We start from the raw sequence: 13512 nt of genomic DNA on the forward strand, positions 1-13512 counted from the left end.
ACCCAGGCTACCGCAACTACCTGCGCATGGCTGATGACACTTTCCATGAGTTGCTCAATATGGTGACCCCCCACATCCGGAGGCAGGACACAGTGGCGGAAGGCATTCCCTGCTGAAGAGACTGGTGGCTACCCTGAGGTACCTGGCTACAGGAAGGTCACTGGAAGACCTGAAGTTTGGGACCCTCATCTCCCCTTAGTCCTTGGGCATCATCATCCTGGAGACCTGCAAGGCTATCGTTAAAGTGCTGCAGTTCCAGTATTGCAAGGTAAGAAAAAAAAAAGCTACACAATTTATTTCTTGTGAAAGTAAAAAAGTTTAATTTTGTTGTTTTTTTTAACTTTATATAATGTTGACAGCCAATAAGGCTCCATTAACAAGACTGTGCCAACAACACAGCACAGTTTTAAATAACATATATTTTTTTTTAACTTGTCAGCCAATAAGGCTACATAAACAAGACTGTGCCAATACTGCAGTCTTAAATAAAAAAATTTGTTTTTTTATATATCCATTTTAAATTGTGTAGAAAACGTCATTATCACTAAATTTTATCAATCCCTATAGGTAGGCTGCTGGATGTTATAAGGTGGGTCAGACGCCAGTTTGTACAGGCCAATACACACATGGCACAAGTAGATTGTGGCCCGGCTTCCATCAATCTGGACAAGGTTACTACATACATGGTGCAAGTACAAACAGCATCATCACCACCGTATACCATACAGCAGCACCTGTTGGGAGTGATAAAATTTGGTGATAGTACAGGCAACAATAAAAATAAATAAATAAAAACCCTAACAATTATGAATAACTGTGCAAATCATCCTCTGCCTCCAGTAGAGCATTATAAACGGTCTGGCTTGTGTGTGGGCTACTGGGTGGGGGAGTAATCTCCAACTGAGCTGGGGGAAGCCTCACATAGGCGGTTGGGGCAGGCGAATACAGAAGTGGGTCTGCAATGTAAGCAGAGTCATGTAAATTGCTATTTAGTGACCTTATCAATAGCTCATACAAAAGCATGTGGAAATTTTTTAGTTGGGTCATCCCTTTTTCGCATTCTACTGTTAATATGCGCTGTGACATAATGTGTTCCGGCTGCTTCTGAAGGATGCGTTCCACTTTTTGCAGAAATGTCGTCCTGTTCGGTGTACTGCTGCCTTTTCCTGTGCTTGTTTTTTTTGTTTTTGGAGGTACGGAACATGATGGGGGGGTTGAATGGTTGTTGGGACTGGGGAAGAAGTTTCCACCTCCCCGATCAAACTTTGGTCCGGCTTGGAGGATATATCAGGCTCTTGGGTGGGAGTCTATATAGGAAAAAATTAGTCATGTTTTAACCCATTTTTTACTAATTTTCTAGTTTCCAAATACTGTGGAGGAGTGGAAGAGCATCGCTGAAGAGTTCGAGCAACGTTGGAATTTCCCTAACTGTGGAGGAGCACTTGATGGAAAACACATCCGCATCAACCCACCTGCCAACACCGGATCATATTACTACAACTATAAAGGCTTCTTCAGCATCGTTCTCATGGCAGTGGTGAATGCCAACTACGAATTTTTGTTTGTTGATGTTGGCAAGAATGGCCGTGCTTCGGAGCTTGGATCCTTCAAACAGACGGCATTCTACCAGAGACTCACCAACAAAACACTCAACTTGCCGTCACTGGACGACACACAGCATGGCCTAAATTGTTCTTGTTGCAGATGAGGCTTTTGCTTTACATGAACATGTGACAAAGCCATTTGCACAGAGGGGCCTGACCAGAGAGAAGTGGATCTACAACTATCGTCTATCCCGGGCACGGCGCATTGTGGAAAATGCGTTTGGAATACTCAGCAACTGGTTCTGCATTTTCCACACCACCATAAACCTACGTGTGGACACGATAGACTGGGTCGTGATGGCGTGCTGTGTGCTACATAACTTTCTGCAAAGAAACTACCCAACGAGGACCAGTCACAGCTAGACCAGAAGATGCAGGACATCCGGAGGAGGTTGCCCAGTTTACATCAGTGTCTGTACCTCCAATTTCAACATCAACCGCACGTGCCAAAGAAGTGAGGGAGGAGTATATGGCCTGTTTCAATGGACCAGGTGCGGTACCATGGCAAGAGAACTGTCTGAGATAACTGACTATAGTGGACAATTGGGATTGATCTAAAATGTTTTGATTTATGAACTCTACTTACCAAAAAATCTTCTGACTATCCACTCACTACTGCCGCCTCTTCTCTCTCTCTCTCTCGCTCAGCCATCAGGACGACAGACTGGTGTGTCTCCTGATCGCTGATGAAGCTTATCAAGTGATTGTACCACAGCGTTGGATGATACACATCGTTGGTGCCCGCTCCGGCGTTTTTAGAATCATCCACTTTCTTCTTCTCCTTGATGTAGACCGTACACAGGTTCTAGATTTTGTGGCGGACAGTTTTCAGGTCAGCATCCGCAAAGAAGTGTTTAGTGTACTCCAACAACACCTCTAAAATGCCAATTTCTGAAACTTATGGTGTTGTCTACAGCTTATCCACCATAGACATTCTTTTGACTGTAGGATCTTGAGGAATCCAGTAACAAACTCGCACTCACTATCCATTGACACTCCTAGGAAGAATAAAAAAAAACATAAATATTTAAGTATTGTAAAGTTTTGTGATTTTTAATGTTAAATGTTTTAATGTTTTTTTACAGGATTTTAATGTTATGGTGTTATGTTTTTCTTTTACAGGAATGTAATGTTTTTATTTGTATTTGAATTTTTTTTACAGGTTTTTAATATAATTCTTCTGATGTAATAGATTTGTTTATGTTGCAATACATTTGTCTGATATATTACAACAACATAAACAAATATTACAGCAACATAAACAAAGGTAATATATTTGATTATGCTGTTGAAATATATTTGTTGTAAAAGAATTGATTGTTATATATTTGTTTTTGAAGTTTTAATATATTTGGAGTGTTTTTAGTTATTGAGTTACCCGTGACATTGGTGGGCAGTGAGTGGGTAGGTGGGCGGCGCACATTGGTGGGCATGGGAGGTTGATGCATGACCAAGCCACCACCCGCCTCATTCCGGCGGAAGGTGGCTGGGTGATGCATTTATAGTTGGGTTGCACACATTGGTGGGCAGTGGGATTGCATTAATACAGTACCAATACTCACCAAAGTGCTGAAATCTAGACTTTAGTTGGGTGGCACACATTGGTGGGTAGGTGGGTGGCACACATTGGTGGCCATGGGAGGTTGATGCATGACACAGCCATCGCCCGCCTCATTCCAGCGGCCGCTGGCTGGGTCATGCAGTTATAGTTGGGTTGCACACATTGGTGGGCAGTGGGATTGCATTAATACAGTACCAATACTCACCAAAGTGCTGAAATCTAGACTTTAGGTGTGCAGGCTCCCAATCGTGCGTCCTTCTATCCACGATGCTGCACAAGATGGCGAATGAGCGTGTACAGGGTGCTGTACGTCTAATTCCGCGATGTATGATGAATCATGAGATACATCGTGAGTAAAAAGTACTCACGATCGGTACCACCGTGTCCCAGATTGGCAAATTCTGCCCTACAGCACGGCAGATCTGAAGATGCGATGTATGACTAGCGGGGACGCGCATTGTGATCGTGAGTGGAAACTCATGGCCATATTTTACACTATTTGTCGTCACGATTAGTCGAAATCGGCAAAATCAGATAAAAAAAATCGCTGTGTAGGCACCTTTAGTCTTTAAATACAGCAGATATTTAAATTATCCAAAGTATATTTTTAAACACAGTGTCTCAATCCTTGCTTTTGAGCTCACTGGGAAGCTTTGATGTCTGACTTCATTGAAAATCTATAATTTTGTAGATTGGGATCTCAAACATACACAGGGTTAATATCCAATGGTTTGGCGTTCTACTAATTGCCCAAGCACAGGCTGTCCTACTTGTAAAATGTCTCAAACCAATGTAAGCTTTGCTTTAAGATATAAACAGTCTGCTTATTTCACAGCCAGTTACTAGTGTTAAGGATAGCAACTACTGCTGGTCTCTAGAAAAGGCATGTAACCAGTACATAGGCTTATGCCAACTTGTTTTTGTATTTATTACAGCTTTTGTCAGTTTGAGCTTGTAAGTTTGGTGTAACTGCAGTGCCCTCTACTGTCGTGATTGCAAAGGTGCAATAACTTACAAGTTGGAATAGATTGGTGGTTTTAGATTTTATGGGAAATTGTTTAGATGTCACTTGCGTATGATAACACTACATTATATTTACATCAGTTCATGTAGAGAGTTGATGACAGAATGATTTGCTCTTAGTCATATTTTTTAACTGTAGAATAACCCCTTCAGTGTTAACAGATTCTGAACCCATACCAATCGGATATAAATGGGACTCGTCGGCTATATTTGCTAGACTTATACTGCTAAACATAACTGCAGACGTATGTTCACCATGTCAGTGGTACAGGCACCAGTGCAAATTTCAGAGCAGCTTGCTTGTGTTAAATAAAAACACGTTCGAAATGCATGTTTAGCCCTTACAGTAACATACACTGCGTTTAATGATTTTAAAGCATTCAGCACCTGTTCAGGATATTTAAAGTTGACATGTTGCGAACAAATATCTTAAACATGTGCATTAAATGTCCATTGTGTTTTAGAATTTAAGTTTTTCCAGCACTTCAGAAGGCTTATAATGCTTTGGGAAGCAGATAACTGATTTAGGCCAGGCCCATTGCTTCCAACATGTTTAGCTACCAAGTGTCAGTATACCATTGTTATACAAATACTAATCTGATGATAAACACTTGGAAGGACTGGCCAATTTGTTACAGCCAGGTAGCCAATATGTGCAAATATTTACTTCTAGCGCCTTTTTTCTGTATATTCTATTGGTAATAGGTGCAGATTTTATATTGGGCCTTTAAAATATACTGTTTGATTCCTTAATGTTGCATGCTATGCATTCTTGTTGCAGTGCAACAGAAACTCAACTTAAATTAATAAGATTGAAACAATGGACAAGAAATTTGAAGTGGACCAGACTTGCTTAATGGACCTGTAACTTCAGACTGACATGCACAGTGTGGCGTATAGAACGCAGCACCCAAGTTCCTACATCTTAGAGCATGGAATGTCTGCTGTTGAGACGGACCCTTCCTTGCCTTATTTGCAATGCAGAGAACTGTTTAGGAGCTGGTTCAGGACACAGAGCATGGGTCAGTTACCCATAACAAGCAATCAGCTTTTACCTAGCACTTTGCAATTACATACTGGTGAGGGCTGTTACTGATGAGTGCTGGGGCAGAGTGCAGAAACATTTAATTTTACGGTCAGTTGCAAGTTGGCTAAACATTGCTTAATGCAGGTCACAAACCCATGGCGCTGACTTTTTGCTTTTCATTTAGAAATCCATGTTAAGTTAGAGTCTCAATGAAAATAAATGTGGAATTTAGTTTGCAAAACTAGACTAGTTTAAAAGTAGGAAAAAATCCTTATATTAATGTAACAGGACACAATGCAGCACCCTTTGGACTCCGCTCTCAATGACGAATGTAGAGGTATTTTTAAATTGCAAAATATGCACAATAAAGTCGTCCTTTTCTCTAAAATAGGTTAGATGCTGGACATGTATGTTGAGGAGTTATTGGGAAAGGGGTTTTTGAACCTGCAGATGGGAGTTACATTTATTTTACAAACTTGTATATACGCACTAAAAAAATCACTAGACATTAACATACCCCAAAATACTCAATCATTTATATCTGCTGAAATTCACTTGCAGGCTACCATTTTTCCATGATTTATAAAATATCCAAACCCCACCATTTAACGGCTTATGGTCACTAACAACCCTCTACACTCATTTGCTGTTTTTTGGGTGTTCAAGATGACTTCCCCACTCATGTACTTTATAGGTTGCACACTGCAGAAGAAACATGTGAAATTTGCGACTTGCCAGCTCTAATTGAACTGCATGGGTATCGAGAGTGTGCTTCATAGACCTATCTTGTAAAATGCGCAAATTTACCTGCAAGTGCAGGGCATGGAACCTTTGGCTAATTGACTTGTCCCCTAAATGAATGTTTGTATAAACAAATAAGTGCTTGTTATGGGATTGTAGAATGCTCCAAATGGTTAATTGGCACAGGTGTGCTGCAGGCTAACAAGTTCCTTCCTCGTTTTAGCCCTGGGCGTTTCCTGCTCGAGAGTTCCTGAGGAGAAAGCTGATTGGGAAAGAGGTCTGCTTCACTGTAGAGTACAAGACTCCTCAAGGAAGAGAATATGGAATGGTGTATTTGGGTAAAGGTGCGTTACATATGAAGTATTTGCATAATTATGACATTTTGTAGAATAGAATTTAGATTTTTTTTTTTATCTTAATGCTTTTGGTTACTTACAATCAGTCTGAGATTATTTTTCCTTTACGATGAATATTCAAATACTTGTATCAAGTGACATTTTAGCTTTATTAAACAGTTTGTAAAATGAGCCCGAAAAGTTCAGATTAATTTTTCGGGTTGCTTTGGCATTAATAAACAAATTGAGCAGCTTTCAAAGAGATCAGCCATATGGAAGCATCATGTGAATGAACTGTATACATCAGATAAGGATGATTGTACCCCAGCAAAGTGCTTTCATCAGAGCAAAGACCATTATAGAAGACATAAGAGACTAGCTGTACTGTTTGCCATGGTGGTGGTAATCTTGCAGTTAGAAGCTCCAATAGTTTTCGGGCACACACTAAGGTTGACTGCTGTGAAAAGGATTCGAACCGTATGAGTGAATTCTTGTCAAATCTGCTTATGTACCAGTTTCAGAAGAAACCTCTTGTACTCAAATTTAGGTGCATGTGTCCCACGATTAGGTCCTCACATTTGCTAAGAGGTGCTGTCAATCAGCACTGCCAAGTGATAGAAGTAGGACCCACCTCCAGTTCGTGGATCCTTTCAAGAACCTTTTGGGTATGCACCAAACTCTTATTTGATGGCTAACTTTAGGCAAAACTCACTCCAGGTTTTAGACCACTCCTTATTTCCTGCAGAATGTATGTCCAAGGTCTCTTTATATGAGCTTCTAATGGGATTCATCCATAGATTCTAGAAATACTAATCTTGGCACAATCCAAAAGTAGTTTTATACTATTGCCTGTGTTTAAGTGCCTTGGAATGAGGCTGTGTTTGTACAAACACTACCTTTGGAACTAGGTTTAGTATAGTTCTGTAAAATTGGTAAACGACTGTTCTGGACAAAAGAACCTAACCATATCAAACCAGCTATGTTCAAGGAGCTTGTGCAAAAAAGCAATTTGTAAGTAAAGAGGATCCTCGATTTTAAGGCGGAAATTTCATACCCTTTCAAGTGCGTGAATGTGGAGTTTTGGGATTTAGTTTCCGCCACTTCAGCCAAAGTAAGGGGCAAGCTGAAGCTATAGGTGTCCATGAATGGAATTGTAATACATCACTATACAGCAGTGCGTGTTGGTGCTGCCCAGGTGGCGCATCGCAAGTATTTCATGATTTTTGCTGTATGCTTTACTTAGAGATAACAATACTCAGTTTTCCAATATGACCAACAATGTTTTAACAGCAGGAGGTCCTTTGGGGATTAATAGGGGATGTGCTTAATTTACCGGGATGCAGGCTGTCGGAATCCCGACGTCAGAATGCGAAACAGGGACTAACAAGCGTCAAAATCCAGGCAGCCAGCATCCCGAGCGAAGGTAGTTAGCCGTGTGGGGAAGGAGTTAGTTTTAGGGACCCCAGGAGGAGATTAGGGTTATGCTATGGGGAGGGGGGTTAGGCTTAAACACCCCTATGGAGTTGTTAGGGGTAGTCACCACCAGGGAAGAGTTAGGTTTAGGGTGTGGGAAGGAGTGGTTAGGGTTAGTCATGTCCAGGGGGAAGTTAGAGTTGGGCACCACTAAGGGAGGCTTTGGGGGGGGTGGGGTGAGGGGTAGGGTTAGGCTACTTATCTCCCCTGTCAGCATCTTCATGCTTCGGGCTTCCAGTATTGGGATATGAACTGGGATTTTATACAGATTCCATTAAGTTTTACCCATTAATCCACATAACATATGGAGGGAAACAAAGTTACTCTTGCTGTTACATATCTGAACTGTATCATTTTAGAACTAGAAGTTACTGCAGCATTTACTTGTTACATGTGTGTATTGGTCCTTGAAATTATATATTTGAGTCAAACGCAATTTATTTTAATGTGTTACAAGTATTTTTTTTATGTAATATATTTACTTCTAAACGTGGTCCGTATTCTATTCCTCTCAAATTCTGCCTATAATATAATTTTTTTAACTTTTATAAGGATTTAGCCCCCATTTTTATCTTAAATTGTAAGAATTGTGAATTTAGTACAGTATCATGTTTGCAGACAGGGCTTCTGCTAACATTGGATTGCCTGAGGTCATGGTACAGACATTGTCCGTATTAGAGGACCCAAAAGGATGGCTGGCTCTGACCCAATCACTTAGAGCAAAACCCTTTTATTCACCAGAGTTTACCTTAGCTTAATTTAATGGTAGGGCTGTTCAAGTTATGATCCTTAAAACTAAAGGTTTTGCTGATTGCTGTTCCAGTTTTCTCGTCAGGGCTAGAAAGCTTGTTTCAGGCAAGAATTACAATAGTTTTGAAGATACTGCTGTTTCTGCATGAAGGTCTTTCACCCCAGTTTCAGGTCGGCCACCTCTGTTGACCTGATGCGTATGCAGTTTCCAAACATCGGATCACAGTTAATGGTTTTTAAGCTTGTTGCTGTCCTGTAGGTCTCATTATTTTCTCTTCATAAACACAAGGTCTGTTTTTAGGATCTTACACCATGACATTGTGACTTTAGTCGTAGCCCAGGAAGAGGGCTCACTTTAATCTCTAAACTTTGTGAGGACATTATGCATCTATGTCCATACAAACTGGTAATTGTTTAGGGTGGCTGTCCTTTATAATGACCTCAAGCGTTTACTCAGCATGTAGGCAGAATATTGCCAGGTGGGTTATTTTACTTATTTGCAAGGCTTTCATTTGGGCTGGCCGGCATGTCCCTGAGAATGAGCATATTTCACCAGATTGATGGGTGCTCTAGTGTGGTGCAGGACCTTATCCGAACATTTGTACTGGGTGGTAATCTGATCTTCGAAATATGTTCACTTAATGCAAATTCACTAGTTATGCAGCAATTTTGGATTTAAGGTGCTGCCTTCCTCAACTTATGGAGTACTCCATTGTCCCTGACATGGATGAAAGCAACATGGATTTTACACAAATATAATTGAAGGAAAAATTACCTTTTTTAATGGATGAAGGAGTTATGACCTAGTGATCATCGTAAGAATGTTTTAATTGTTGGTAGTCTATTTACTGATATATTTTGTGGATAAGTGCTATGTCCATTTCATGTCCTATTTATCTTTAACTGTAAATATCTGTTTCTTCTATATGTAGCGTAACTCCTTTATCCACCTCTTCAAATTGCGTCCATTAATGACACTGGGCGACCACCCTTCCCTATTCGTTTTTGTTCTTTGAAACATTGATCCTGCTCTGGTTTGATAACATTTTCTTCGCTCGAGGCTTTGTTAGAATAATACTGAGATTCCTGGGAACATTCAGGGTGTATAGACAGGGTTTAGATGTAATTTTAAATACCCCTACATCATTTGAAAGCAGAGTAGTCTGTTTATTGCTTTTGTATTGTCTAGTTTGAGGCACATTTTTTATTAAAATTCTGCTTGACTGCTTTCTCAGGTGGTACAGATTATCTGAAATGGATTTATCTGATCATTTGAGAATTTAGTGAGTAATCTGACCAAGCAGCTTCCTAAATGATGGTATTTGTCAAGTGTAGGCAGTGTAAAAAAGAATTTTTCTGCAGTAAATTTGAGGATAAGTTAATTGTCTAAAGCATATAGGTTCTGCCCAGTATATGCTAAATAACACATTATGTGACACTGCACAGCTTTGAAGTCATCAGAAAGTTGCTTTTGCTTAAGTAGATTAGTATGAGAACTAGTAAAAACAAGATTTAGGGACTTCCACTTCTGTCGCTAATGTGAACGGAGGCTGTTTAGGAGCTCCACAAGCAAAAATAGAAAGGTCGCACCAAAGGAAACCTAAATATAAATTTATGCAAAATACCCTTCATTTATGCATATATATTTCAAAGATTATTTTATCAAAGAATGGATATTGGTTAGGATTGCTAATCCAGGACTTATAACAGTAATTATTACAGAGAAAAATAGTCCTTACAATGGATTGCACTTATATTTGCATAAACATAGAATTGCAGAAAACGTAACCTTTATTTGGTATTTAAATAGACAAACACTTATTATAACAAATTCCAGCGAAATAAAGCTGTCACTGCTTAATTGCCACATAGTGACCACCTCAGACAGTGCTACCCCCTGCTGCCTATGGAGAGATTCTTCTCTCCTATGCCTGTTAAAGTGCAGAAATCACAGGCAGAACAGCTGTGCGAATCGAAGATGGCCGCCGTCAGTTTCATAGGCTCCAGCACAGACAGACCTCGCAGACTCTACTGATTTTTATTGTTTTTGGAGAGACTCCCACCAGGTACCCCCATATACACTCTGGAGCAGGATGGCACAGCTCCTGCAGATCCTCCCATCACATATTCTGTTTTGGTGCAGACGATTAGAGATACCATGACACCTTTGTTACAAGATCAAGCTGCACAGTTTGCCTAAGCCATTAAAGTGAAAACTCAGGTGCGGCAATTAAAAAAATACGGAAATCATGGATAATAGAGTTGGGGTAAATTTTCAGGACATTCACTCACTTAATGTCTCCAGAAAGATACTTTCCAAATTCGCTCCAGGCGAAATAACCTGCGGATAGTCTGTTTACCGGAAGTGACTAAAGGTCCTGCTCTTTACCATTTTTTATTAAAATACCTTGCCGGAGTTATTAGAGATATGTGATATCTGTTCAGATTTGGTTATTGAAAGGGCACACTGGACTGGTCAGATTAGAGATCAAAATAAACAACGCCGTTCCGTTATCTTTCGCTGTTTGAATTATGCCCACAAGGAGGTTATCTTGTCCGCTTTTAGCCGCAAGAAAGAACTCCTATGGAATGATGCCAAATTATTGATATTTCAGGACTACTCTGCTGAAGTCACCAAGGCTTGTAAGGAGTTTTCCCCAGTCTGTTCACAATTTATTAAAGAAGGATGAAAATTTGCTTTGCTATATCCAGCCAGATTACGATTGTTTGATGGCTCCTCTTCGTTTTTACTACAGTTGGGGGATGTTGAAGTCCATCTCCATGAGATCCATAAGGCTTCATTGATCCCTACTACATCTGCTCAGGCTCCTTGGCTATTTCTCTATGATCATCATTCAGTTTTCTTTGGTCTTTTGGTCTACATTTGGTCTTCTAATGCTGCTGCGGAGATGACACATGATTGTTTCATATTTCACCGTTTTGTGCTGTCTTATACGCCACTATTGTCCTTTTTATCACTTTGTTTTTATATTTTGATTTTGTTTGGCAATTTGTTTTGCGGGATATTACCCTGATTTATCTTACCTATTTACCTGACATGATTGTATTTTAGGTTATCAACAGCAGTTGGCTAGGAGTTCCTAGCGTATCTTTTTCTACTTTTATTGATATTTCTGTTTCACCGGAAGATGCTTTGGTTTAACTACCAATTTACAGTATATATGCTGGCGGCTCTGTGTACACTGGCATATTATACGTTATATTTTTTTTTGTCAATTTTTGTTTTTATGTATGTGTTTTGTTTTCTCTCTATTGTTTACACTCTTCCTATTCCCATTTTACCAATTGCTTGGTAGTATGAATATATCGTTCCCAGTTTTTGTCGCCCACATTAAGCATATCCAATGACTTCTCTGAAAGTTTGCTCCTGGAATATAGGAGGATAGGAGGTGTTAACTCACCGGTAAAACGTAAGAGGGTTCTCACTTATTTGCGGAAATTGCAAATTGACTTTGCTTTATGGCAGGAAACGCATCTCACCTCACTTGAAACTGCAAAATTAGCCATGTATAATGGGGTTCTTTTAGCTTCGGCCTCCATTAATTCCAAGGCTAGAGGAGTGGGGATTATTTTAAACAAGTCTTTCACATGCAGTACATTCTTTACAATCAGACCACAATGGTCGATATGTCCTAGTTGATACTATTCATACTGTTAGGTATGTCATTTGTAACAAATATGCACCTAACGTTTATTCTAAATTATTTTTTCAACTCCTAGCTAAACTATCAAGTTTTGATTCTTCGATTGTAGGGGGCGATTTTAATTTAATCTCCTCCCCAGTCATGGATAGACTGACCCCTGGAAAAAGACGATATACCTCCCCTCGATTAGGTGTTCCCCCATTTTGCCCAACAGCTTCAGCTTGCTGATGTTTGGAGGGTACACCACCCAACGGATTGTGATTTCATGTGCCTTTCTGCTGTGCGTCTTACACTCACGTGTAACTGACTCTGCCATAGAACCGATCTGTATCTCAGATCATGCATTGACGTGGTTTTATTACACGTGCTGCTGATCGTGGTTCTCAACATCAGGGGTGATTTCCCACATATTTAGCTAACTCTTAAAAATTTAGAAGTGTAGTGGAAACTGTTTGGCAAACCTATTTGCATGATGTGTTCCATGCGCAGCAGAATCTGTTACTGTTTTGGCATGCCACAAAGACAGTGGTAAGGGGCGAGATTATCTCCTATGTTGCACAGCATACTGAAAATACTACTGCTTCCTTTGTCCAGGCATCTTTGACTGAAGCTTACCAGACATATAAAACCACTCCCACTTTACCCTGCAGTGAACATTATCTTCTGAAGAAACACTAATTTAATAGTTTTATCACAAACTGCTCACAGTTTCACTTAATAACATAACTTTAGATGCCATACACATGGTAAGACGATTGTTTATCAATTTACTTAGGGGTACCCAGTCGTCCACGATTATTCAATCTTAGACACGAGGACTGAACTAGAATGCATTCAGGCAAAGGTCACAGATGTTTAGGAACTTTTATGAACGCTTATATTCCACTGAGACTATAGACCCTGACAAGAAGTGATTTTTGGGCTGAACTGTCACTTCCACAAATATTCCGAGCAGTCCGAGGCTTTACTTGCTCCTGTCGTAATGGAAGAATTAGAAAGGGTAGTTAAGTCACTTAATCCCTTTAAGGCCCTGATGCTGGATGGCTTCTCTGGAATATTATAAGAACCTGTTCCTTAAAATTAAAGATATGATGTTAAACATGTATAATACTATTACTGCCACAAAGACCCTACCACAATATTTTAATTTGGCAACGAAGGTTCTCCCAAAAGCTGGTAGAGTTCCGGAACTTTGGAGTTCCTACAGACCCTTTTTTTAAAATTAAACCTCGATTATAAAATTCTGACAAATTATGGCTGACAGTCTAAAATATATCCTGTCTGATTCATCCTGACCAGACTGGGTTTGTGTGGGGTTGCCATTCAGTGGTCA

At 39.9% G+C, this 13512-nt stretch overlaps 1 protein-coding gene across 2 annotated transcripts in view; it reads left to right on the forward strand.

The window, feature by feature from the left end:
* SND1 (staphylococcal nuclease and tudor domain containing 1) overlaps window positions 1-13512 on the forward strand; it is an 876127-nt gene that overhangs the window by 24426 nt on the left and 838189 nt on the right. For both annotated transcript variants that reach the window (XM_088447470.1, XM_088447461.1), the window contains exon 3: window positions 6180-6300. In XM_088447470.1, coding sequence (XP_088303596.1) covers window positions 6180-6300 — 121 coding nt within the window. The remainder of the gene's footprint in view (window positions 1-6179; window positions 6301-13512) is intronic.

This window comes from Taudactylus pleione, unplaced genomic scaffold, assembly GCF_031769625.1.
Source record: "Taudactylus pleione unplaced genomic scaffold, aTauple2 ptg000019l, whole genome shotgun sequence".
Classification (NCBI taxonomy): Eukaryota; Metazoa; Chordata; class Amphibia; order Anura; family Myobatrachidae; genus Taudactylus; species Taudactylus pleione.